The sequence below is a fragment of the Hoplias malabaricus genome, chromosome 10, assembly GCF_029633855.1.
Source record: "Hoplias malabaricus isolate fHopMal1 chromosome 10, fHopMal1.hap1, whole genome shotgun sequence".
In the NCBI taxonomy this organism is placed as follows: Eukaryota; Metazoa; Chordata; class Actinopteri; order Characiformes; family Erythrinidae; genus Hoplias; species Hoplias malabaricus.
Genome location: NC_089809.1, coordinates 10,288,766 through 10,316,365, shown reverse-complemented (window position 1 = coordinate 10,316,365; position 27,600 = coordinate 10,288,766). Strand labels below are relative to the sequence as shown.

At 37.8% G+C, this 27,600-nt stretch overlaps 2 protein-coding genes across 4 annotated transcripts in view; one reads left to right on the top strand and one right to left on the bottom strand.

The window, feature by feature from the left end:
• The window catches only part of dtnbp1a (dystrobrevin binding protein 1a), a 44,266-nt gene extending 34,096 nt beyond the window's left edge, over positions 1 to 10,170 (top strand). For 2 of the 3 annotated variants that reach the window (XM_066682930.1, XM_066682928.1), the window contains 3 exons: positions 1,538 to 1,693; positions 5,328 to 5,465; positions 8,564 to 10,170. In XM_066682930.1, coding sequence (XP_066539027.1) covers positions 1,538 to 1,693; positions 5,328 to 5,465; positions 8,564 to 8,853 — 584 coding nt within the window. In that variant the 3' untranslated portion in view covers positions 8,854 to 10,170. The remainder of the gene's footprint in view (positions 1 to 1,537; positions 1,694 to 5,327; positions 5,466 to 8,563) is intronic. The other variant, XM_066682929.1, reaches the window with a different exon arrangement.
• A 140-nt stretch (positions 10,171 to 10,310) lies between these two features.
• Positions 10,311 to 27,600, bottom strand: part of jarid2a (jumonji and AT-rich interaction domain containing 2a) — a 105,470-nt gene continuing 88,180 nt past the window's right edge. The window contains exons 14-19 of the mRNA XM_066682931.1: positions 26,398 to 26,503; positions 23,096 to 23,278; positions 22,008 to 22,138; positions 20,513 to 20,696; positions 18,282 to 18,389; positions 10,311 to 12,220 (exon numbers count right to left, since the gene is read on the bottom strand). Coding sequence (XP_066539028.1) covers positions 12,047 to 12,220; positions 18,282 to 18,389; positions 20,513 to 20,696; positions 22,008 to 22,138; positions 23,096 to 23,278; positions 26,398 to 26,503 — 886 coding nt within the window. The 3' untranslated portion in view covers positions 10,311 to 12,046. The remainder of the gene's footprint in view (positions 12,221 to 18,281; positions 18,390 to 20,512; positions 20,697 to 22,007; positions 22,139 to 23,095; positions 23,279 to 26,397; positions 26,504 to 27,600) is intronic.

Here is a 27,600-nt window from a genome sequence, read left to right as displayed (position 1 = left end):
CTATTTTAAACTAGCTAAACTAAGATTCTTTAAACACATAATATTGGCTAATGTAATTGCAGATATTCAAATAATAAACTGTCAAATTTACCAGAGCATCTTTGTTCTTTCAAAGAAATCAGTGGAGCTGATAAAATGAGCAGTGAGTGTAAAAAGGTAGGTGTTCCTAATCCAGTAATAGTTCAGTGATGAATTCTCTGAATCTCTTGAGGTTCTCTTAATCTAAGTTGAATACCTTAAAATACCTTTAAAAAAAAAAAAATCAATAGATGTATCAGGGCTGTTTAGACTAGGGGAAAAAAGGTTAGACTGAAGGTTAAGTTACTGATCTTTTGTATTCTTTTGAGCAGCAGATTTGTCATACATTGTTTATATTTAAATACACCATATTTCTGGAGCCTCACCGCAAGACGTTTGTAGGAGTTCTGCTTCTAACAACTTTGACTGAATACCTACATGCAGCACAGAGACAAAGCCACTTTACTAGAGAAGGCACGCTTCCTGCTATTAAGTGCAATGAGCGCTCTTCCTGTCTAAGATAAAGGAGATAAAGAAGCGCAGTGTGTAGGATATACTACACCCTTTCACTCATTTACACTCTGTGAAGTGCCAGTGATAATCTTGGCTCCGTTCTGCTGGAGGAAGTAGCTTCACTGCACTGTGGGGTATGTAGACGAGCATGAAGTGGCACAATCTTTACCAACTGCTTTCTACACACAGTTTCTTGTTATGGCTGCATGTAGGGCTGCACAGGAAGAAGCAGATGGGTAGATGGCGTGGGAGAAACACAGGAACACTCAGGACAATGAGTGTGACAAGCAGGTTGGCAAGTTAAATCAGCGACAAAGGACAGACTTTCTGATGTCCGTTGTGGGTGATGTGGGATGATTTATTTCTGCAAAAACCTAATTTCTACGCAGTTTATCGCCCTTATGCAAGTGGATTTGCTAACACGGTATCTAAAGTATGTCACTTCAACTTTACACGGGAACTACAAAACCAATGCAGTGTATATCCCACTGATTAGCATTGGGCCTGAAGTCACGGTTGCTTTGATACCATGTAGTGCTGAGCAGTCTTAGACTTGCTTATGTTGTTTTGTATTATGTTGTTATGCTGATGTAGCTCCAAAAAGAAGTATTGGCAGCCATTTTGAAGCCTGGATTTACACCCTAATTTGTTTTAGAAACCAGATTTGGACATGTAGTTTGGATGGTGCCAAGAATTGCAGTGAAAAATTTGCAGTCAGAAATTGAAATGTATAATAAGGATAATTTGCATAGCAGACAAGCTGCTGGTGTTGTCAGAACACGTTGCACTGACCTAGAGCCCAGACCTTAGCATCAGTGAACATGTTTGGAGTTATTTGAATAGGTTTGAAGAAATTGAAGGTCTCACATGATATTAGTAGTAATAAATAATAGTTTGATACCTTTTTTTAAAGTGTAAGTGCCAGTGTAAGATCTGATTTGTCAGTGTAAACTCTCACTCTCTCTGTCTCACATTCTCTCTCTGTTTTTTTTTTTCACTATGAAAGCGGAGCTGGATGCTGAGCATGCTCAGAAGGTCCTGGAGATGGAACATGCACAACAAGCGAAGCTGAAGGAAAGACAGAAGTACTTTGAGGAGGCATTTCAGCAAGACATGGAGCAGTATCTCTCTACAGGCTATTTACAGATCACAGATCGAAGAGGTGAGGCACTCACATGGACATTGTCTACTGAGCTATCTTCTACTGAATTTACAGCACTGTGGCTTAGACAGCATTGGGTCAGTTGACCTAGTCTTATTTTAACCAAGCTTAGCGCTCTTAGTTATAAAAGCCAACTTTGCACATTGTTTGACACTGCCCATGTAAATGGCAGACATCTGAGGGATTTGTGACATTTTGAGGCTATCTGTACAGTACCACATATATGATGACAGATTTATGAAGCCAAATCAAATCTAAAAACATTGCTTTTCATGTAAATATTTTGGTTTGCTCACATAGACTTAGAACTTAGTTATGCTGTTGTTTTTTGCATATATTTATTACTTTTAATTATTGTTTTTATTGTTATTTTTATGATCAGTTGTGTATATCTGTACATGTAGATTGGTGTATCAACATGGTTATTAAGTGCCATCAAGGAGTCTGCCCTGATCGCCCAATGGAAAAGGGGTTTCGATAAACTACTATATTGAAAATGGTCTAGTTGTTCCTTTATAAAATTGAATAAAAAATTGATAATTTGGTTAGGAAGCCAAAATTTATATTGTAGATTTTGTATTTGTTGTATTAAGCCAATAATAGTTAATACAACAAAACAAAAACACAAGGGTTAATGTTCTTTATTAAGACAATATAAATAGCATATATACATGTTTTCACAATTTTCAGAAGGGCATTACAACCCATTTTTTGCATTGATTCTGATGGTACAGAAGGAATGTGATCTGCCACCTGTGCCCCACCTAATTGGACCTCTGCTACATTTGAAAAGCATGTGAACACAGACATGTATAAATGCCACCACTGATCAAATCATTTTTGATGATTTTTGAACGTGATGTTTTAATTGATTATAATGATATTGAGGAAGTATGCACTTAAGAATAATTTACTGTCTGTCATTTTTACGTAAGGCATATATGACACCTTCATGAGCCTTTCATGACAACTCTCATAAACCTACATTAATATTTGTAAAGGATTATTCCAACCCGCAGGAATTGTTTTAGTCAGTTTCACCCTAAAAAGTGTTATGACAACTGGCATTTGCTGAAATATACTTTAATTTTACATTTATGTAGGTTTTTTGTAGTTTTTTGTGTGTCATTTAGTCTACTGCAAAATGACTTACCGTAAATATTCATAATTAAATTTTTTAGAGGTTTGATTTTCTAATATTTTACAATAAAAATATATACAGTCGTGCTGAATGTCTAGCCATTCATTTATATTTAAATTAACTAACTAGGCATTGTTTCAGAAAAGCAATCCAAAGCTTTCTCTTTAGCTGCACATTCTGAACAATTAGTAATTTTCACCCATGATTCTAATTCACATTATGAAACAGCCATTATTTGGACACAAAGTGGCCTAGATTTATCAGAGATTCTGTGCTAAACCTATTTAAAAGCTGCCCCTGCTCTATGGAATATAAACGGATCCATTCAGGGCTTCATGATAGTTATACTTAAAGGAAAATAACGTTAAAATACTTTTTGGACGTGAAAATGACTTCTGGTTTCTTGGTGTCCAACAATATTCTGTCCACACTGATGGACCAAAGGAAATGAGCCAGGTTGTTTGCATAGATAAGAAGATTGTTCCTTTTCCCTTAATAAATATTAAAGACTGTGTTAATGCTGTGTTAAGTGGGAGCTAATGGAGATCCATCAGGATGTAGATCAAGACAAAACTCACTCTCTTCTCTTTCTGTTCTTCTTTCCCTGCTGCTGTTTTGCTTCTGAGAGAGGTACGCTTTCTGCTATGTTCTGCTGTGATTTAATGCATGTGTGGTGTGATTTGTCATGTTGTTGTTGTGTGTGAGCTACAAAAAGCATTAGGGCTGGGTGATATGATTAACATCTCAAAATATCACAATATTTCAAAGCCTTTCCAAAATACCCATTATAATTTTGTTTCTCTAAGGTTTATGAACAAAATACACAAACAAAACAAAGTGTCGTGTTCAATTAACCCTATTAAAAATATTTTTAATCAAAGATATAAAACAATTTTACATGGTACATGTAGAAATATCTAAATACATTTATTTAAACACTTTAAACATATTTAAAAACATATTCAAAAAAACCTCTTTCAAACATATATGTCATCAGCATCTACTTTTCTATACATTTTACTGTATGTAGTTCATGGGATGTGGGTGACCAACGCTCTAATGACCGTACAAGAGCACTGTGTAGTTCTAAAATGATGGACTGTAAACTTTTTGCTCTATTTCATTGTTTTTCAAAGGTTAGGGACCCCACAGGACTACCAAAAAGCTGTAATTACCAACTGATTTTGTTTGATTTGTTAACATACATAAATGTGTACACAGCTTCAAGCTGAAAATTTGCACCATCAATAGAAGTGAATCAAGTTAGTGAAACAGCCAAACTGGCAATTTAAGCCTTGTACATTAATAGCTGCATAAAAAAAAGAAGAGACATAATTTTTTTTCCACAGTATGTACTTCATTAGTAACATGAAGAATAATTTTAGATAGAGCATGTGAACATTACATTGAAATGCAAACCACCAGGAAAAAAAGCACAGCAAATATTGACTTATTGGCTCCCTTCTCGGTTTTTAAACAGCCTATCAGATCCCTTCATAATGAACCGTTCTACAAGTGACACATAAACAGCCATTAACTTGCAGCGTTCTGTTGTGGATCAAAAAAAGACATGTGTTTAGTCTCTGGAGCGGAGCTGGCACGCTGAACTGTAGAGATGCTTATGTTTTAAGAATATATTTATGACAGTAGGGTTCCAAAATTCTGGGAATTTTCAAAGTTGGGAAATTTAGCATGGGAATAAAACAGGAATATGGCGAGGATAAATAAATGTAAATTTACTTACGCCTAGTGAAATCTTTTCTTTGTAGATTTGAGTAATTTGCATAGTGTACGTGTATTTTATTTTCTGATAACTATTTGAAAGTTTTAAATAATGACAATAACATTATTATTATGACATTAAAATAGTTCATGTATTCACTCTAAAATAATTTTTAATGTATATTTTTAAAACTGACAATGTTAGAAAATTAAATATTGAAATAATTATATATAAATTATATAAAAATTATATAAAATTAACCGCGACCCTGAAATGGAGAAGCGGAGAAGAAAATGATGATGATGATGATGATATATAAAATTATATTTACCAATCAATGTAGAAAAAAAGGCCCAGGCCATATTGCAAGCAATTACAGAGATAACATTTTGTGAGGCATTAATATAACAACACTGTCATACAATCCACTACTTTCTACTAAATGAATTGCACTTGTTTCTGAAGGGTATTGTTAGTTGTAGCCCTTGTTCTGCAAGATTTTAAACTAATACCTAGTGGTGCAACAGGTTACCATTTTTTTTCTCATTTCTCATATTTTGCCGCTAATTGAACAAAAAACTTGTCTCCAAAATGAGAACTTTATAGCAAAAAGAAAACATAATTAACATTTGCTATAAATGAATGGAAGATTCTATTCTAAGTCATTCTGGGACTTGTTTCCAAATTATGATTTTTAAGTTCGTTTTGTATATCTTTATGATTTGCAGTGATTATTTTGTACCAAATCAGCCTTGTTTTTCTCCTGGCAGATACAATAGGCAGCATGTCCTCTATGGAGGTGAATGTAGACATGTTGGAGCAGATGGATCTTACAGATGTTTCTGACCATGAGGCTTTGGACGTCTTCCTCAATTCTGGTGGAGAAGATAATGCTGCCTCTCCAACAGGTATGTTTTTAATCACAACAAAATAGATTGTGGAGAGGCTGAGCAAGTTTTAATTGCCCCAAGTAATTTTTACTTTTTTAATTATAACATATATATATATATATATATGGTTTTTTTTACCCAACACCTCCACACTTCATCCCTTCTATTGAACCGACACATTTAGTAGAACATATTTCAAATGTTTTCACTGAGCAACTTTATTTTGTAAATATACAGCAGATTCAATTTGCCAGAGACTTCAAATGCTCCAAATATTGAAATTACTAAAATGACAATTTTCTGATCAGTATAAAAAAAATAAAACAAAATCAGAGAGACTGTGCTTCCTTTGAAGGCTATACATGAATACTCCCTTATTAGAAATAACAGATGATAATATTATAATAATGATATATGATATCATAATGAATATGATAATATTGTCAGTTGTCAGCTGTAAATTATGACGTTTGACCAAATGTTTCTTAAGCTGCATATTGTTTAGTCTTGAGTCTGCAGCAATGAGGGCACAGTATTCTGAAAATCTTTGCAGATTTGGTAAATCTTTATCTTTTTTTCATGATATTGTTATTAGTCATTATAGTATGATCAGTTCAAGTTTACCACTTTCATATGTAGATTTGTTAGATAGAAATAAATCTGCCTGCCACAGTGTGGACAGAGTGGGACATTTGAGGGCATGACAGTTAAAATCCACTTGCGTGAAATTAATATTGCGCTCCTATTACTAACTAAATAAAACCCCACTCTATTTCAGTACACATGAATAGTCTTCATTCAGTAATTTTTATTAAGTATTTATACGTTTCAGTACTTTTTAAATTTATCTTTTAAGTATATTAGTTGTAGCTCATTTATATTTGTATTTGTAATCATGTTTCAGTAATAAATTCAGACGCTGAATGACTCTATATCTACTTTCATGTGTTTTATACAAGATGGGCTCCTGCACTGTTGTGGTTGAGAGTACGTTTCTGTTGTTTAACCTGCTGTGTGTGTTTTTACACTGTTGTCTGTGTGTGCATGTACTGAGCATCGCTGATATTTTAAATTAGTTTTCACAACAGAGAAATTTAATCCCAGAAAGTGTTCTCTGTAGAAACTGTGAAAAAATTCCACATGGCAGACATAGTTGTGTATTTACAGGCATCGGTGCATATTCACAAACACAAAAAAGGCGCCAAGTTATCAGTTGTATTATCGGCTAAAATTCCCAGATCAGACCGATAACAATAACTTTAAACCATCCACATATTCAGTATAGTGATAACAACAGAGCCCCTATAGCTTTCTCTATCTCCTCCTGAGGCATTCCCAGGCCAGCTGGGATATATATTTACTCCAGTGGGTCCTGGGTCTAACCTAGGGCCTTCTCCCAGTTGGTTGAGCCTGGTATGCATCAAGATGTCATCCTTATCAGATTCCAGAACCACCCCAACTGCCTCCTCTCAATGCAAAAAGCAGTGGCTCTACTCCAAACTCCTCCCAGATTGCACAGCTCCTCACCCAATTCAGGGGGAGACTGTGCCTAGCAATCCATGGAGAAAGCTCATTTCAGCTACTTGTATCAGCAAATTTCTTTCTTTTCGGGCTCATGACCATAGGTGAGGGAGGAGATGTAGATTAACCGTACAATGACTGCACTGGTGCTGCCACCACACCTACACTATGGTTGATATCACATGTCTCTTCCCATCACTCATGAACAAGACCCTGAGATATTTATACCTCTCCACCTGGGGTAGGTTCTTACCTAGAAGGAGAGCATAGCATCTTTTTCCAGTAGACAACTGTGGCCTCAGATTTGGAGGCGCTGATCCACATGCTGACTGCTTCACACTCCGCTGCAAACCCCTTAAATGCACACTGGAGGCCTCAGTGCAAATGGCTGATGACACCTTCTGAACCCCCAACAGAAGCCCTCCCGTCCCAGACTATGCTTTGCCAAGCTGTCTATGAACATCAGAAACAGGAGCGGAGACAAGGTATAACCTTGGCGAAGTTCATTACCCACGCTGAACGAGGCTGACTAACTGCCGAGAATACAAACACAGCTCACACTCTGAGAGTACAAGGCTTGTCTGAGCAACCCTGGCCCCCGATATTCCCAGAGTACCCCCTACAGAATATCTCGGGGAATATGGTCATGTCTTCACATGTAGAGTGGAATGGCATTCTACCCATGTCCCTTCAATTATCTGTATGATAATCAAGGACGGAGTCTGCATTGTTCGTCCAGAATCCCAAGTTAAAATAACTGACAGATCCTCCTACACAATTCCCAGGGAGGTTGAAAAATGTGATTGATAATTGGCATATACTTGACCTTTAAAAAAAAATAAAAGGAACCAGCACCCGGGTTTGCCAATCCAGAATCTTCAGAAAGGGGCAGGGTTCCAAGGTCCAAATTGTGTTAGCTACAACAGCCCCCTCAATATCCATCCTCCAACCTGGCTCCTGGCGCCTTGCAGTTTTGTAATTTTCCAACTAATTTAGTGACCTCAGCCAAGGATATGGAATCTGAAACAATAGTATACAACTTCTCAGCCATACTCACACAGGCCTGCTCTACATGATTACACTGTGTCCTAGCTGCAAGCGAGTGTTTAAATGTAGTTTTGCATTGAATACAAAGCCTTCAGAAAGTCTACACCACAAACGTCAACACAGCGCGTCCAGTCAGAACATATATCAACTACTGATCAGTCACAAAACAGCTGGAGACTGCACCTAAAATGGACGAGTATCTTACTGGAACTGCACAATGGTTACAGAAATAGAAATGTAGAGTTTGTAAATACAGTTGCATTGTGTGCTGCTGTTGCAGACACCATTGTTGCTCACGCATATTGCTTACAGTTTGGACATGATGGAAAGCATTTGAGTTTGAAAAAGGCTAGCTGAAACAGCAGACAGAGCTAGCTGGTATCCTAATCCACAAAATCCCTTGATCTAACAAAAGTGATACCACCCCCACCCCCCCACCCCCCCCCCCCCCCCCCGCCACCAAAAAAAAAAAAAGTCTGATCCCTATATTCATTGTGCTTTTCTGTCTCCTGTTAATTCGCTGTGTGTATCCTTTTTGTGTGGCTCAGCTCCAGAGGCAGGTTCTGCTCCAGCTGATATCTGTCTGAAGGGCCCCGGTCAGTCAGAGCTGCGACAGGCTGCCTCCTCGCTGTCTTCCTCCTGCACAGACACCCAGAGTGGAGTGACCGAGGGCCCAGATGAAGAGGATGATGGCAGTGAGGAGAGCGGAGGAGGAGGAGAGTCTCCACTGGTGCAGTCAGACGAGGAGGACGTGCAGGTGGACACGGCACTCGTCAGACTGCCCGAGGCTGAAGACAGGCTCAAGAGCTCCGACGACAGCGACACACACGTGTCCTAAGAGCCTGGCAAATTTACCAGGAAATAATTGGACAATTGAGCCAACTGATTCTCTGTGAATCTGAGACTGCTGAAATCTGAGGTCAGGGCAAGAGCAGTTTATACAACCAGCCTGGAGTATCATGTACTTTTGTCTGAAGCTGGAAACTTTGAGAGCTATGGAGAACATTATTTTGACTTTTTCTTAGCACTGTGACTTCGCTTATGTTCATTGTATGGCACCTGTAAGTATTGTAAGGAAAAGCCTGCAGCATCAGATTCTATCTCAAATAATAAAGATTTTCCTATTAACTCTCAATAAGGCTCTAACTATCCGCTCTTTTGCAAATATATGGCATGGATAGAACATTTTACTTAACTATGCTGAAGAAAAGTCTACTGGACACTTACACATGGAGGAGCACATGAACATTTTCCATCTGGGCAATGAAACAGCTGTCAATTTACATCCTTGGGTTTTTTGAATTCATCACACCTACTGTTGAATTGGTATATGGTGCTGGTAAAGAGAGACAGCGATAGTTCCAGTGAAAGGGACTGAAGTGGAACTCAGCAAGACAGTTATTTTTAACATTTCTGTGATTTACAACAGACTTGGAGATATTGCAGTGGATGGACATGCACTGCCAAACCTCAGGATTCTTTAATCACGTTTGGCAATAATTTATTTGCTGATGGATTCCCCTGGTTTAATTCAATTGTTTGTTTGGCTGAGTCTAAAATTCAAAAACCAGCTGTGTTTTAGGCTTTGCTCTGGTTCGGTCCACCTGTGGTTGAAGAGACGTATAGAAAGAAATCAACATAATTTGATTATTAAGCACATTCGGAATCATATCTGGAAGGATTGACAGTGATTTGTTTATTACAACAAAATTATACAAACCTGAAAAGTAAAAAAACAAAAAAGCCAGTAACCAAAAAACAACTCCACTAGATTGAGAAACAGCGATTATAAATAAAAAGCAAGCCGAGCAAGAGATTTACGCCGGTAGAAAACCTTGGTGTGGGGTGAGGGGGAAGTGATCAAAAACCATTTTAAGGCCATAAAAAATTTTACAACCACATTTTTTTTGGAAACACTTCATTTAACTATCTTTAAAACACCAGTTTTTTTTTGTTAGTTTTTTTTATGTTTTTTGTTTTTTTAGATTTTTTTATTTATTTTTTTTATATATTTTAGAAGAGGGCAACTACCATGTTGGACTACAGGACTCATACAGTCAAGTGTAATTATGGCTAGCTAATACATGGTTGACTTTTTAGGTAAAGAGGTTCCTTTTTTCCCTTTTTAAAAAAATTAAAGCTAAAAAACTAGGGATCACCACTATTACATATTTCTTTAATGATTAAGCAGCACTTTTCCCTCTCAATATGTTACAACAGCAACCCTGTGAACATCTATCTTGTACAGATTAAGAATCTGATAAAGGTGGGCGGTTTTGGGGGGGGGGGGGGGTAGTGGTGGGGGGGTAAGGCGTTTTCTTCATCTTGGCTTTTTCATCCAAACCATTATAGGCCTTTTTCTTTTTCTTTTTTTTTTTAAAGGCTCAGTTTTAGGTGAAACATATTTTATTGGCATAGAAACATATTTGGGAACATTAGTGTTAACATTAGACATTTTGATGTTATAATAAATATTTTATGTAAACAAAAGAATATTCTTTTATTATTTATTATGATTATTATTATTTTATATTAAGGTGGGGCTATTCTATATGATAAAGGAGCTAATTCCTCTGGATAACATCAATAACCAAACCAGAGGGATAAGAATATATGGCAAAGTGCTTTTTCATTTTAACATATCTAATTGCTTCTGAAAATATTGCTCTGGGCATCACTTGTTAATATTAAACTAGATTAAGATTAGCTTTTCATTTGGGAGATAAGAAAGGCCTCAAAATGTGCTTTCAAAAGGAGCTCTAATGTTGCCCAGCCAAGAAATTCAAACCTACATATATTACAAAGTGGAATATATATATATATACACATACACAGTACTGTGCAGAAGTCATAGGCACCTAAGATAATTAAATATATTTAAACTAATGCCTTCTCAGTAAGTGTGGTGCTTGTATAATTTTTATATAATCACAGTAAATACAAAACCAAAATAATATAAAACAATAAAAAAATAATAAAGAAAAATAAAAAAATAAGAAAACTTTTTAATAAGACTTTTTTAGTAGTGTGAGTGAGTTTTAAGAACAATGTTTTGTTCAGATTCTCCTTGATTGCATGAATTTGTTAAATCAACAGCACACAATATTTAAAATTATTATTAATTAACTGCTAAAACTAGGTGTTGGATGATAACCTCAAATAATACTGACTGCCACAAGGAGAGATTTGGAAAAAAGTTAAACCAACACATTCACACACACAATATCACACTTACTGCAATAATGTTACTTGGTTTTATTCTATTCTATGTTGGGTGTTATTTGTTGTTTGTTGTGAGCTTACTGCTCAGATAAATAGCCTTTTAAATCTCAAACTCTGGTGCCTAAAACTTTTGCACAGTACTGTGTGTGTCTATATATATATATCATGCTGCTTACAACTATTTCTTAGGAGGGGGGCATAATTATAACATGTTTGCTATTATATTATAAACCTATCCAACATAGGTTAGCCCAAGGAAAAAAAAAAACCTGGAAGGGCTGACGGAAGATGTGACACTACAGCACCAAGTTAAACAACAAACAATAGGTACAGTATAGGATATATTCATATCTAGGTATATGTATATTTATATTTGATTGAACGCTGAACCAACTCAAAAATACTTTTAAAAAAAAAACAAAAAACAAAAACAATCTCCAAACTAGTGCAAAAATCTTTTCCGTGCGTGATCAGTCTCCCCAGTCTCGCTGCTATCTGACGTCCCTAGCGACCATGTTCTTAATAGAATAGCTACTAAATTATGGTGCAATATTTGTATATATGTGTGTGTCTCTCTGTGTTTGTGTGTATATGTTTTTATGTCCCATACATTCAATTTTTGCGCTAACTACGCATACCTAACACAAAGTGCCACATAACAGCCATGTGTCCACACTGCTAGATCCTTTGTCCTGGGGTGTCCTCTGTGTCGCTTCCCGGTTGGAGAGAAGGTTCCTTGCCTAGGGTGACTGGTCAGCCGATGCCCATCGAGACATCTGGGAAGGAGGGAATGCTTTTGATGGGTTTGGTCAAGAGCGTGAAGTGTTCTTTGAGGCGGATCGCAACATGGAGACCTGGGTTGAGCTCTTGTTTCGCGGGCTACGTTTTGCTGGTGGTGTACTGGGGTTGGCAGCTTTGCGCTTCTCCCCAGTCCGTTCCGGCACTTTCCCACACACTCGACTCACTAAACCGGTCAGGTGCTCCTGTGAAACACAGGAAAATTAAGTAAACATAAAGAAGAAAGTGTAGCTTCCATCATGTCTCGAGAAGTGCAGTTGAACACCTGTTTCACCAACAGGAGGACCTTAAATCCTGGTTTAGGGTCGAAACATGCTTCACACAAAGACGCAAACACAGACGCTTCGATTCACGCAGACTGGGTTCATTCATAGTTGCATTCAAAAATGTGTTACAACATTACAACGCAATGCTTGGGCAAGCTGCATCCTAAGCGTTGCTGCAAGGGGTGCTACAGCAAAAGTCATATCTATGACATATCTATGTCATATCTATGACAAGCTCTCTGGAGTCACTCTAAGGATTGATTCAAATATATTCCACTAAAAGCAATTCAGAGTGTTTCTTTTTTTTTTGCCAATGCAACATGTAAAGCAGCACATACTCCACTACTGTTATTATAAAATGTGCTATAATACATTCTTGAATGCAACTACACATGAAACACATTCTATGTAGTTTGAAGCACCTGCGTTTGTGTCCTTGCATTTAGTATGTATGCTAGGTTTTGATGAAAAGGCATCTGGAGGCTTTTTAGACCATGGAGAGAACTCCAAATGTTGAAAAGCACAATCCGGGATGAGGATATTGCTCTATTCTTTCTCCTCGGGTGAGTAATGTTGACTTATTTTCCTTCTTTCGGATTATTATAATTGCATAAAAGAAAACACAGATTGAAAGTGCTAAAAATCAAAACAACTGGCAGCTGGCAGCAGGAAACACCAGTCATTGGCAGCTTGCAGTCAGTAAGTGGCAGCCTCCAGTCAATAAATACAGCTGCCAGTCAGTCAGTGGCAGCCACCTGTTGGTCAAAGTAGCCACCAATCAGCAAGGGCAACCGCGATTCGGGCAGCGGGAGCTGTCTGTTACATATATTCCCATTATCAGTAGTTGTCAATACATTTTATCATTTCAGTCAGCTCTGGTGAAACTTTAACTGGTTAGCCAGTTATAAGTAAGGTCTAAGAGTATTCAATACCTGCTGACAATTTACTACCATTGACCATGTATCAATACCATTAGTCATATTACCATATTTACCATATTTTCACTGAAGCCATCCAAATCTACTTGACAGTGGATACTGCCTTGCACATGTGAAACGACATACACCAAATACTCACACAAATACCATGCATTATAACCCATCAAAATGTATGTATAAAAAAAGCTAAACTTCCTTTGGTAGCTAGTGTAATTATAATGCTGTTCAACTTAGTTAGCTACACAGCTAGCTAAAAAATTAGCAGGGCTACCAACAGTAACAAATTTTCCTGTCAATGGCAAAATAGTACAGAATATACTGTACCATTTCTAATAACTTCTGATTGGATGGGCAGTCTTATAGAATGCTTCCAAATTGCTCTTTGCCCACTGGAAAGGTAATATATTCTGTATATTTTCTTATTCCCATTTCCTTCCCACCATCTGAAGTTACATACTGCAGTCTCTGCAGTGTTTAGCCTGGTGTATCAATGACAGTCTCCATTCTGCCTAGGTTAATTTTGTTGTAATTATAAGGTAAAAATAGAGTTTCTTTAATACCACCTATAGCATTTTACAACTGGCCCTGTGTGAAAAACACAGTGCGGGGGGAAAAAACACATTGCAACGAAGAAACATAATTTGGCATACAAGCAAATGATACAAGCAAACACCACCAACCAAACTGCACATGACAAGAAAGCCCTTTGTGCGCACATAGTGAAAGGACCTGCAACTATTTCAGCATAATATAGTACCTAATCAGACATAAATTGCACATAATTTTGTTTTGAGATTTAAATTTATTTATTTATTTATTTACAAAAATGCAGTTTTTGAAAGTCAGTGAGAATGTTCGAAAAAAAAGTGAATGGACGTGAGACCTGTTAATTTAATTGGATTATCTGCAAGTGCAATTAGCCTACATGTGATGCTTCATTTTCAGTTGTGATTCACAACTGACGCTTGACATTGGCAACTCCGTCAAATTACAATACCAGTGATTGTGAGCTTCCACCGACTGCTCTTTCCTGCTGCCACTGACTGCTGTTTCCTGCTGCCAGCTGCCAATTAGAGATTGAACCCCCGCTCTCCTTGTGGCAGAAACCGCAGGGCTCACAGGCTGCGCTGGGGGTGTACCACAGGAAACATGAAACAACGTACACAGTCCACGTAGTGATGCAAATGTTTGGCCAGAGAATGTGTAGAACTACACGGTCTCCAGGTACAGTGACATGAGAACTATGAACATAAAGAAGTCTATGAATGAGCCTTTAGAATAGTTGAACTCACTAGTAAAGTGGTGTCTACAAATATTTGGGCACAAATCTCAATCCCTGGAATGAATTTAGAATGACGCCTCATACACTACATTGCCATTAATTTGTGGACACCTCTTTTAATTAGTGAATCTATCTAGTTTAATGTGCATCTAGGTTCAGAAACAGGTGTTCAACTGTGTGGGCTAGAGGAGTGTTTCTCTGAAACGATGGAGCGCCAACCAATATCTTTAATGAGCAAAATAAAACACAAATGCAAACAGGGCCAACTAGAAACAACCATGTGTATCCCAAACACATTCAGGACGAAATAGTACTGAGCATCAAAACACGGGCAGTAATGCTATCACCATGGCAATTTCTTTTTTCTCAATAGCAGCATGTAAACACAGCATCAGGGTCCCTGAGTACTGAGTTGAGAACATATAAAATGGATGGTACATCACCACTGGTTCCCATTATGGCATTTTGAATCCACTGGACAGACGAAATGGACGTTACCATCTTGAATACGCTTGCACAGTAGATTAAAATTTGCGCCAGCACATACGTAGTAGACACAGGAGGTGAAGCGGGTTGATCTTCTGAACTCCGCATAAACTGTTCTTTAGGACATGCCCCATCCTTTCCATGCTGGGAGCACGAGTGACTGTAGCACTGAACCTGACATCATTATCAACAACAAAGTTCACAGAGATGGTCAGACAGCTCCAGAACAAAGCGGTGAGTCCAGTCGTACTTTTACTTTATTGGTTTGATGTTTGCAGTGGCGTAAAAAATGTTTTTGTTTAACAGGAATATTTACACATAATGGTTAAATAGAGGCAAAAAGTTTTTTAAAAATGTCAGTGAGTTACTGTAGAACATGCACTATGCTATTTTGGGAGTAGGGTAGGAAATTATCCCCCTCCCCATTGATTTCATTACTGTGCTTCAAAAAAAAGCCATGAGTTTGTTTCATTTATGTATATCAGAATATCAGCAAAATATAATAATATATTAACAGATCAGTGTAAATCAAACAAAACCCATTTTGAAAATGTAAACTCGTTTGCTTTCTTTTATTATTTAATGACACTGCAAATCTGAGTGCTGCAAATTGTTTTGACTCTAGAAGTCAGTGAGTTACTGTTACTGTTACACTCACCTTCGCAGCCAGTGTGAACATCTTTGGTATATACCGATAATCACAGCAAGTCACACATGTCACTAATTTATGTAAATAATTCCACAGGTATTTGTCTCTTTACTTGCTTCCGTTCAATAAGAAGTTGCAGTCTTTTTATTAATTACAATGTGGAGTCTGGAAGCAAAAGACGTGTGTGTGAATCGGAGTGGGGTGCGGGGTGTAGTGACGGGGCTCGAAAATATTTCCATGTACAAAAGGGGAGCACTGCAAAAAAAACGTTGCCTTAAAAATTAAATCACAATGTAATTTTTAAGTGTTTATTCGTCAAAACAAGTCATCATCTCCAATCTCTTTTGTTTATTGCATTGTATGTTTAATGAATGATGAACCTTTACACTTTTTTTTTTTTCAGATTTAACACTTCCTAAAACATTGTCTCAAAGAGGAAAACATGGAGAGCTCATCCACCCTGAAAACAATGAGCCGGACGTCTGATGACCAATTAGACCAATTATAGTGACCATTTAGAGGAAAATATATTGACTATGATTTGAATTGCAATTTCTTTTTATAAATTAATGTCCAGGCCTGGTGTTAATTTAGAAAACTCAAACACCGACTGTTTGTCAGTTAGTTTTGTGCTGTTGAATGTGCACATCCATGGGTGATTTTATCATAACATTTTAAATGAACTTGAAATGCTCAGTTAATTATCAATATTATCCTCAAGTGAAGACAGAAGGAACTTTATTTCTCCACAATTACTTTCCAAACTCTTGTCTCATTAACGACTGGAATCACCAAATGTGTTGAAAAACAGAAAACGGTAGATTCTGTTTTGCTGACCAAACCATGATAAGCCTTAAATGAAAAAGAAACAGTGTTATGTGTAAATACTGGTAGCATGTATTTACTGATATTGATTAATACATTAGTAAAATCAGGAGACTACTCTTTATATGAAAACTAATCTTCTCACATTCATTAACTGAAACAAGCTTATTGCTACATCTGAAATTGAAACATATATTTATTATTCCTTTTTCTCTGAACTTGGTTGTGTTTTGAATTTGATACCTGCAACACACCCTCAAAAAACAAGTAGGGACAGGGGAAAAATAAGAGAGAAAAGCTGTTCTAAAGCATTACATGATAAGCAGGTGAATATAAAAGTTATATTAAAAATAAGAGCATTCACCAAAGACTCCAAAAAATTAGTTTTTATGTTTCATGAAACTTCATGTAGACAAAGGCTGGACATTAATGTTGAAAGAGCATGAACTTCCAACCCCTAGGTGGCACTGCATAAGAAACTGTAATGCTACCGTTCTAAATATAGCCACCTGAGTTAAGGAATACTTCAAAAACCGGTTGTCAGATTCCGCTACTGCACAGAGAAATGCAGTAGAGTACCTAAAACTCTAGTACACAAGGAGAAAGTCTTGTGTAGAAATATGTGCTGGGTTTTTAGAGAGACATATGCTGCCCTGAAGGTGACATTTTTCCTGGTATGTCCATTGTAATTTCAGCTCAACAATGCCAGACCACATTCTGTATAGGCTACAACATGGCTTCATAGAAACAACGTGTGTGCGTGACTGATCAGCCTGCAGTCCTGATCTATTTCCTATGGTGCATCATGAAGAGCAGAATCAGGCCACAGTGACCACTACTATTTCACTACTACAACTATTTCACTTGCCACACTTTAACAAATGGTATCCTCAACTCATGATTAAAGTCTAATTAAAAGGAAAGGTGATGTAACACAGTGCTAAAAATGCCTTTGTCCCAATTTTTTTTAAATGTGCTGCTGGCATCAAATTCCAAATGTGTTAATATTTACGAAATACAATTGCATTTCTGAGTGAAAAGACACTGGATATCTTTTCCTTGTGCTTTTGTCATAAAAATCACCATTTTTTTAACATTTTAATGTTTATTTAATAATTCTTCTGGAAATGGGGTTTCAATTTTAATTAAGTTTAACTCCTGTTTGCACTGTCTGGTGCAACAATGTTATCTAGCGGTTAGTTTAGTAAAGTTATGAAAATGAGACACTTACCGTAACAGCACTTTGCCCAGAAGATCTTTCTTTTTGTGTTTCCCGACAACACATCAGCTCCAAAAAATGTTCAAAATCAACAGCAACAGTTAATAAAATTGTAGAAAATGATGTAACCTGAGACGGTTACAGTGTAGTGACTGCTGTTCTCAGTTAGGCAATGGGTTCCTGCACATTCACTGAGCTGTCAATCAACTCAGCCCAGCCATCAATCAAATCATTGCCACTCACTTTGGAATATCACCAAATTACTTCTTTAGAATAGGTTTATCATCAATAAAAAATAATGGGGTGTTTATTAGGGACACGATAGTTTGTCAAACTGACACATTACCACTCACCAAATAATTGCTGCATTTACAAACTGAAATCAAACATTAATGGCAGAGCCGTTCACTAATGTGAGTGTGGGTGGGGTTAAAATTAGTATTGCAGCCAGCCACCAATTTTAGCTTTTATTTTTCAATCCCTGTTGTCCAGACACATTTATATGTGCTCTCTAATTGAGAAACATACATTACATTTGCTGTAAAATAGATAGCGATAAGAGAGTGATGATAGTACACTACCTCAGTGTAACGAAACATCATCTTCAGACCTCTAGGGGACCTGCGCTTATGGATGTATTGAAGTGCGCACTCTAGACAGAACACCACATTATCACTCTCATGTACCACCTGTTCAGGAAAAGCGAAGCAGAAACAATGTGTAAAATTAGTAAGTCAAACCTAAAAATAAATAATCTTTATGAAGTCTTTTCAATAATCTTTAAAAACGTTGGTTTAATGTGAAGTGGTAAGCGACTGATTCTGGGCTGGGAGAATAACAAATCAGTTTGATTTTAGCTGGCTTTTTTAGTCTTGGCTCCTGTACTGTGCATTACACAACCATTGCAGGCTGCCTGGCATGTGAAACTGAACAACCAGTGTGCTCCCAGCACCAACAGTACAGTCATGTGTGTGAAGAAGTCCAGAAATTCTTCAGAGTCTTTCAGTGAATTTAACATGCCTGATACTGAAAAAGATATACTACAGTTAAAGGTAATTGCACGCGTTGTAGGGCTGGACAATAATTCAATATCAATTTATATCACAATATAAAATGTTTCAATAACAATAAATATGATTTTAAACACATTTTCAGTATGACTGATTGACCTTCAACACAGGGCACTGCCATCAGTTCATTGCACTAAATTTTAAAATTAATTTAAAAATCTTAATATTGACAAAGCGCCCTGTGAAGGACTGGCGTCCCCTCCAGGGTGTATTCCTGACTTGCGCCCAATGATTCCAGGTAGGCTCTGGATCCACCGCGACCCTCAACTGGATAAGCGGTTACAGATAATGAATGAATGAATATTGACAAAGCCAAGAGATTCATGTTTGTCGATGATGTCATGTTTCTTGTTTTTTCTTCTTTATTGTTTGTATTTATTCTATTGTTTGTATCAATATTTGAGTTATATCGTATCGACTGAAATTAAGAAACATATTGTGACAAAAACTTTGGCCATATTAGATCATATCCAGATCTAATGCCTATTTTTCAACACAAACAGGTTTAAATGAAGCATATAGTACAGTGTATACATTTGGTTTGATTAAATTACCCAGTGTAATTGCTCTATATTTGCTCTATTTCTAGAACATGTGTGAATGATGCCATCATTGGTGTGCACCAAATAAGACTCCCATGAGGTGGTCTGTCTCAACCTGCTTCCAAATAAAATCTGGTGTGTGTTGTTTTAAATATTAAGGCAAAATATGGACCAGAAAATACAGCCTCGTCTCTGCACACTTGCTTTTGGCTGTGGAAACTACAACTTTCTAAAGATCATCAGTTCTTCAGGAGGTACGAATCAGCCATTATAAAATTTTATAAAGCCATTATAATATACTCTATATTACTGATGTGTGACAGACACTCTGTTTTCTGAAAGCACTAATCCACTCTTCTGTCATGGAAAATTCAAGGTAATGCAGTCTCTAAAGACACAATGCTGAAGGAAGTTCTGTTCAATCAGTTGTAACTTTTCCATATTCCAAAAGGTTTAATACCTTTTGTTTGACGTCAGATAGGATCTAGGTGTGAATGACAAGTGAACCCGGACCATGTTTCCTGTATGTATCATTTTTTTCTTTGTTAGAATAAACATACCCTAAAAGATGGGTGTCGTGTCTTAAACAGAATAACATTAAGTTTTATTTGCAAATACCTTCTGCAGAATTCTAGAAAAGGTTCTGCGAATATTTCTATGATTGCTTTGAAATGTTTGAAAAGTTTTCTACTTTAAAGCAACACTTGGTAGTATTTTTAACTTACCATTACGGTTTCAATATCATTGTGATGTTTCCCTGACCTGTAATAGGGAGATTTGCTTCTCTAGGTTCATCACTGGAAAAACTACACTAGGAAACTTTTGGTTCAAGGTAGGAAACCACCCTGTGCCCCCAACTCTACCCTTGATTTCAGGACAGTGCTGTAAAAGTGAATTACATTCTGCAACTGTAGGAGAAGTCCAGGAGCACAACTACCAAATTGTACCTAGTTTTGCTTTTATTGCAATTTTATACCATTTTCTAGTACCTAGAATAGACTATGTTTTGCTATTCTTGCTAAACTACATCTGAACTCATTATTATACATTATTCACATATTCAAACAGGTGTGTACACTTATGCTCATAGCCCTGCAGGAGAAGAGTGTGACCCCCACTTTGCATTACATAGGACAGGACATTTGATTAGATGGGAAGTCCCAGTACAAAGCCAGTAGTATGTAGTAAATGCACACTCACCATGGAGAGGTAACACAGATGCTGGCACACCTGGCAGCGGCGGTCAGCCGTGTCCTCAGTCAGCCGCGTGCGCTGTAGTTTCTTCCTCTCTGCAGGGGACTGGTCATCCAGCTGAGTGCCGTAACGGGCAGACAGCCGGAGCCCAGCCTTAAAAAGCTGCCGCCGCTGGCTAATCTCTGTGTCCCTGTGTGGAAAACAAAGTTCTGCCTGTAAATCACAGCCTGAACATGATGTAAACAGGGCTGGGTTTGATTTTGAGTGCCGGCTGATTTTGAGTACCATTTTGTCTTAACAGGGCAACCGTTCAAGACCCTGATACCTTTTGGACATGAATCTTATACCATTGGAAATGGCCTGTTAATTTCCCTTTTAAATGGTGCCAAATTTGTAAGGAACATGCATTTGTGGGACAGTAGAGCTGAGTATGTGGGTTGCGCCCATGAAAAATTTGCCAAATCCTCTCTGCCAATACCAAACTGTGAGATGGCATCCCATTCTTCAATCAGCATTTGTCTCAAGTCAGCCAGCATGGTTGGGTTGGTCACTCTGGCACAAACAGCACGCCCAAGCTGATCCCACAAATGTTCAATGGGGTTGAGGTCAGGAGCTGTTAGGCAATTCCATCCTCTCCACTCCCAAATTCTGTAGGTAATATCTGATAAACCCCGCTCTGTGGGGGTGAGCGTTGTTTTTTTTTTTGAGGATAGATTTTGATCCCAGACTGTGGAGATATGGGATTGCCACTGGTTGCAGAATTTTGTCTCTTTCTCTCTGCATTGAGATTACCTCCAATGATGACAAGCCTCATTGTTCCAGTGAGGGAGATGCTGCCCCACACCATCACACAACATAAGCTGTTTGGCATTGGCAGAGAAGATTTGGCAAATTTTCATATGATGTACGGATAGATTTAATAGATTTTGTTTTTACTATATTACGTACAGTGTACACAATGTGTGTGTCATCCATGCATGTTTAAACTGGGACTTTCCTTTGTTCCTCTTCTCTACAGTGGTGACAAGAGCAGCTTCCAGCAGCACTACAGCATGACACCCAGCTTGAGCCTAGTTTTATTCATAGCTTACGCAGCCATCTTGCCAGTGATTTACAGGGCATCCATAAAACTCTGTAAGTAGTATGCCTATGAAAATTCTCAGTTTCAAGATCTATATAGATCTAACCCTCTGCCCTACGCCACTATCGAAACAAGAACAAAGACACTCAACTTCTAGAACTGAGGGTTAGGGCTAAGTGACAGAGGCAAGGGGTGGAATGGGATTCACCAAGAGATGCTTAAAGCCAGCTGCCACTTCTGGACAGCTAAACAAGCTTGGAAGTAAACATTAACTGGAATTTTTTTATTATCAGACACAAGGGCTTGTATTTTCATTTTTGATTTCTGTATCAAAAATGTATTATACGCTTACAGAACACTTACCAAAGAAGCAAATTCTACACTTCCAGGCTAAATATTAAATACGATATTCTCACCCACCTGAGATCTACAATGAGAGCAGAAGCTGCACTCAGAAGATTTCCGTTCTCTGGTTTGGATTCCGACGTGACGATTTGGCAGAGCAGTTTCTCTGTAGAGAACGGCTCCTCTATGCGCCTCCTCTTCAGATCCTGCACAGCAACCATGGATGAGAAGTGAGAAAACAACAGGAGGTGTGACCATGCAGAAAAATAAAATCTACCTTAAAGTTGTATAGGTTTTTTTTTAATCAAGCTACTGTCAACTTGTCTTCGCCATTTCCCTTAATCTGAAATTCCCAATGATAGAAGACCATTAGAGGAATCAGATAAGGGCCCATGGGTGTGTCATCTATTGAAATGATGCATGCACAAACAATTTGCGTCAAAAATGTAGCATAGCTCAACCTTGTGGAGAAACTTTAGGCTGAGGAACGTGCGCCAGTGAGTGAGTTCTAAAGTCACGTCAAGTCATTTACATATTAGAAAATGAGGAATTGTCTGCTCTGAAGACATGGTGGTATTTTTTGTTAAACTGCACCATGGTTCTCACTCTAAAGGAGTTAGAGAAGCCGGCTTGAGTCTCAATGGTCTCAGTTAGTTTCCTGGACAGTCAGGAAAAAATGAGGAAAGAAGTAAAGGAACAGCATGGTTTTTTTTCTCCTTTAACATTTGCTGCTGAAGTTCCCTTGAACAAGACACTTAACCTCCTATTAGTGGGCACACTGCCCCTAATGTGTAGGCTTCAAATTGCACACTATTATGTGTGTATATGTGTCTGGGTTTTCACTGTCAGAAATGGGTTAATTGTAAATTCTAAATCTCCTCAAGGACTTAATCAAATATGACAACTTCTTCACTTCTACTTAAATCTAAAGCTTAGTCATAAATTTGGCATATTTTTCTTTGAAATAAAACAGACTACATTTATTGTGTTTCTAGCCAAAATAAAAGTCTTCACTGTTCCCTCATGTTAAAAATAGCAATAAAACTCTGATCTACAATGACAATTCCCCAAGCATAAAGAACAGCAGGTAGAATGCTTTTGGATCTGTCCTTTTAGCTTACTCGCTAAAAGCTGTTCTCTCTCCTTCTTTAAAAGACACTCACCTTCGCTGCCTCATAGCCCAGCTTCATCCACTCAGGTGTGGCAAAATGCACTGTCTCAGACACACTATAGCCACAACACACCTTGGACACGAAGGTCCCGGGGAAACACACCATGAACTGGCCGCACCGCTGCACTGCCCGGTGCACCTTCACCCCTTCACGACGGAGCACCTCTGGAGAGATCTGTGTGAGGGCAACCAGAAAGATGATGCAGTTATAGCTATGTAGGAGCCAAAATATAGAACTATGCTGTGCAAAATCTTGACGATTTTTCAAAAAGAAAATTAGATTTCTGAAACTTTTCTCAGATGATCAGGCTCTGTTCACAACAGGCATTAAGAGTTTCAAGTGATCTGATCACATAGGACTGTAATAAAACATAGCCATATACTCTTGGCTGTGACGTAAACACTTGAATGAAACACAAGTGATCATTTGAGACTGGATTTCTAGGTAGTTTATGGTGAAGGAGGTGTTGTGCACATACATGACTTCATTCCTACAACAAAATGTCCCACAACAGTACGTTGTACAAAACTGGCTGTTACAAACTTTAGGCTGAGTGGTCCCTTAGCCCAACTTATTAATGAACAGGAGAGGAGATCCCTAAAGGCAATCCTAATAACCAATGGCGTAGCTCTTGACATGGGTGAGGGCCTATGAATCTACCACTCACCCCCCTTTTGCTTTGTGATAATATGACAATGTAAGAGAACTGACATTTGGCAGTTTGTGGTGCAGTTAATTTCCAAACCTAGTTATTCATAGCTACAGATGATTTTAGCCTGCTGTTATCATAATGGACTCATTTCATTAGCGAACTTGACTTTAAGGGAATTGAACGTTTCTTTAAAAAGTCCACCATCTTTTCTGCTGCTGTCCTCACTCGCTTTTGACACGTGTCACCCACGATGCACCTGAGTCTTGCACGCTTATGACTGGAAAGATTTCCTTCCAGTTTTGGTGCTGTTAACAACCAAACAGCAGAGACTCACGTGACAGCAGGGAAAGGCACAGGCAATCACACTGTCCGTATGTGTTACGGGGAGGTAGGTCTTGAGTAGAGAATCTGATTCAACACTTTCTGCACCTCTAGGTTAATGAGATGTTGACAGATCTGGGTTTATTTTTTATTTTTTTAGAGGGGGATCAAATTATTGGAGGGGACAATTCAATAATCGCTGGATATTGTTGGGGACATGTCACCTCTGTCCATGCTAATTCTACACCTTTGATAGGTCCAGGACCTGGTATATATCTTAATAGAATAACGTAGCGTTAATATTCTCCATTAAAGCTTCTACGCCCAATAATAAAACTCTCCCTGAAACTTTTACTCAGAAATTCTCTTTTTTTCTGAGTATTTATCTATTTATTACTCACATATTATAATAAAGTAAACAAGAACTGTTGCCTCTAGCCAGTTTGTCATTTTAACCAATATGTTGTCTCTGTGGTGGTACCCTCAAGCGTACATATTCGTACCTTTAATTAGGGAACATAATTGTACCTTATTTTATTATAATTGTAAATTTTAAAATTGTGTTGATTTCACACACTCCATTTCATCTCCAGGGCTTTTATTATGTTTTTATATTAGTTACAGTTCTATAATGAAAACTTATAAATATTCACTTCTCCTTCTAGAGAAGAGAATGTCATGTACCTTTAGGGAACACAACTGGAATTTTAAACATTGTTGTACCTTTAAAGATACATTTATACTGTTTGAACCTTTATGGACTAATAATGTACATCTAGCCTACCTTTTTTTCTGAGAGTGTACTGTGCAGAAGTCTTAGGCACCTAAGATAAATATATACATTTAAACTACTGCCTTCTCAGTGGGCGTGGTGCTTGTATAAATGTATATGTAATCACAGTAAATACAAACAATAATAATATAAAGCAAACAAAAAATACATCTTTTATTCTATACAGTAGTAGGTGTGAGTGAGTTTGAAGAAAAATATTTTGTTCAGATTCTACCTGATTTGCATGAATTTGTTAAATCAACAGCGCATATTATTTAAAATCATTATTTATTAACTAGTAAAACTATAGGGGTTGGACAATGAAAGTGAAACTAATAATTTATTAGTATGGTATAGGGCCTCCTTTTGCGGCCAATACAGCGTCAATTTGTCTTGGTAATGACATATACAAGTCCTGCACAGTGGTCAGAAGCCGTTCTTCTTGCAGGATAGTGGCCAGGTCACTATGTGATGCTGGTGGAGGAAAACGTTTCCTGACTCGCTCCTCCAAAACACCCCAAAGTGTCTCAATAATATTTAGATCTGGTGACTGTGCAGGCCATGGGAGATGTTCAACTTCACTTTCATGTTCATCAAACCCATCTTTCACCAGTCTTGCTGTGTGTATTGTCGTCCTGATACACGACACTGCCTTCAGGATACAATGTTTGAACCATTGGATGCACATGGTCTTACTGGTGCAATGTGCAATTAATGAAGATTGGCCACCAGGCTGCTCCAATTTAACCATGAAACCTCCCACACTAAAATGACAGGTGTTTCAGTTTCATTGTTTAACCCCTGTAGGTATTGGATGATAACCTCAAATAATACGGACTCCACTAGGAGAGATTTGGAAAAAAGTTAAGCCAACACATACACACATAGAATGTCACACTTACTGCAATAATGTTACTTGGTTTTATTCTAATGTTGGGTGTTATTTGTTGTTTGTGTTTTGTTTTTTAGCAAATAAATACTTACTGCTCAGTTAAATAGCCTTTCACAATCACTGGTACCTAAAACCTTTGCACAGTACTCTGTGTGTGTGTGTGTCAGCTTCTAATTATTTTCAATCTATCTTTTTTAATCTAATTATCTAAGTAGGTAAATTTGTAAAACAAACAAACAAGAAAACCTTACCAAATATACACTATTTTAAGGAGCTAGGAACAGACATGTGAAAGGATGAACTGAAACGTTTTTTTTTTGGTTTGTTTTGAGACTGGAAAATGACTTCAGATTAAACTTATTCTCTTGGTGACAGAAAGGTTTTCTAACATAACTGCTATATAAAGGATATGCCGCTTTAATCAGACTTGCCTATGTTTGCTTATCAGCAAATGCTCTCCTACATTCACCTGCCAGGAAATGGACTCGTTTCTGAAATCTTCTGAAATCTCTGCCAGGCGCAAAGCAATCTTTCTGAAGCGCGTAGGCTGCTAACACAGTTGTGGGCTGTGAACTCTTTTTCACAAATCTCTATTTGCAGGATCACGGAGGAGTCTTTTACAGCACTGTATGTGGGAAATAGAACAACCATCTCACCATAATGTTCTTCTCCAGCATCTCAAGCCCTGGAGTTCCGTTGGCCTGCAGCAGTGTGTGTACTACTTTGTCAAGTTTTGACTTCTCCTCGGCAGGAATACAGTACCTATAACAGACATGACACGGGTCATTCACTGGTCACTTTACTGGAAATCGCTGTCTTGGTAGTGATGGACCGGTCCACACTTTTTCAATTCTGATCCAATTCTGATACACAACTACCAATACAGATACAGATTCTGATACAAAAACTCTTTCTACATTAATATGATCATTGCTGTTGTTGTCGGTTTTGTTTTTGTCACATTATGGGTGCTGAAATGGGACCCAAAGAAGTTATAATTATTCATTCATTCATTCATTTGATGTCTTATCCAGTTCTGGGTTGCGGTGGGTCCAAAGCCTATCCAGAATCACTGGGAACAAGGCAGGAACACATTCTGTAGGGGGCTACAGTCCTTCACAGGGCAACACACACTCACATATTTACTCACATGCATAATAACTCCAAAATGCAGCATTTCACAAAAGCCAACCACAACCTAACATTTTTTCAAATGCTCGTAGAGTGCTTGTAGAGCATTTTTCGAAAAATGGACTTAGATGTGGATCTGTGGAACGTATTTTGCTACGTATTTTTGCTATTATGTTGTTACGGCCGGTTTGAGGTCTAGCACAAGCTGAGGACTGGTATACGGATTGGTAAGTGGATCAGACCTGTCCATCTTATATCCGATTAAGTGAATGAGGTCATCTCTATTAATAAGTGCAACATACATGTGTTCAATTAGAGACTGTAGCTGTCTTGTTGATGTGCAATTTGCTTTTCACTAGCCTTTAGTTCCAGACCAAAGAGCCATTACTGTGAAAAAAGCAATAAGCAAAAAAGAAGAAAATGGTCAGATATCACACGGTTTGTTGAATGTGTCTAAATTACTTGGATTGTGAAAAGGATCAAATGCAACCAACTACTAAGGCAGAAATTTGAAACTATTGAAAAATGATCCTCTCAGACTGCTGACTGCAGAGCCACTCTTGGGTGGATCATATTTTTGGGTGATGGACCACTCCCAAACCAGCAGTGACACAGACGTGTTTAAGTAACACATACCAACTCCATACAAACATTTTTGTTGTATTAATGTGCTGAGAATGATTAACTGCCCTCATATCTTACAGTGGTCCTGTGGTTGGAAACCAATG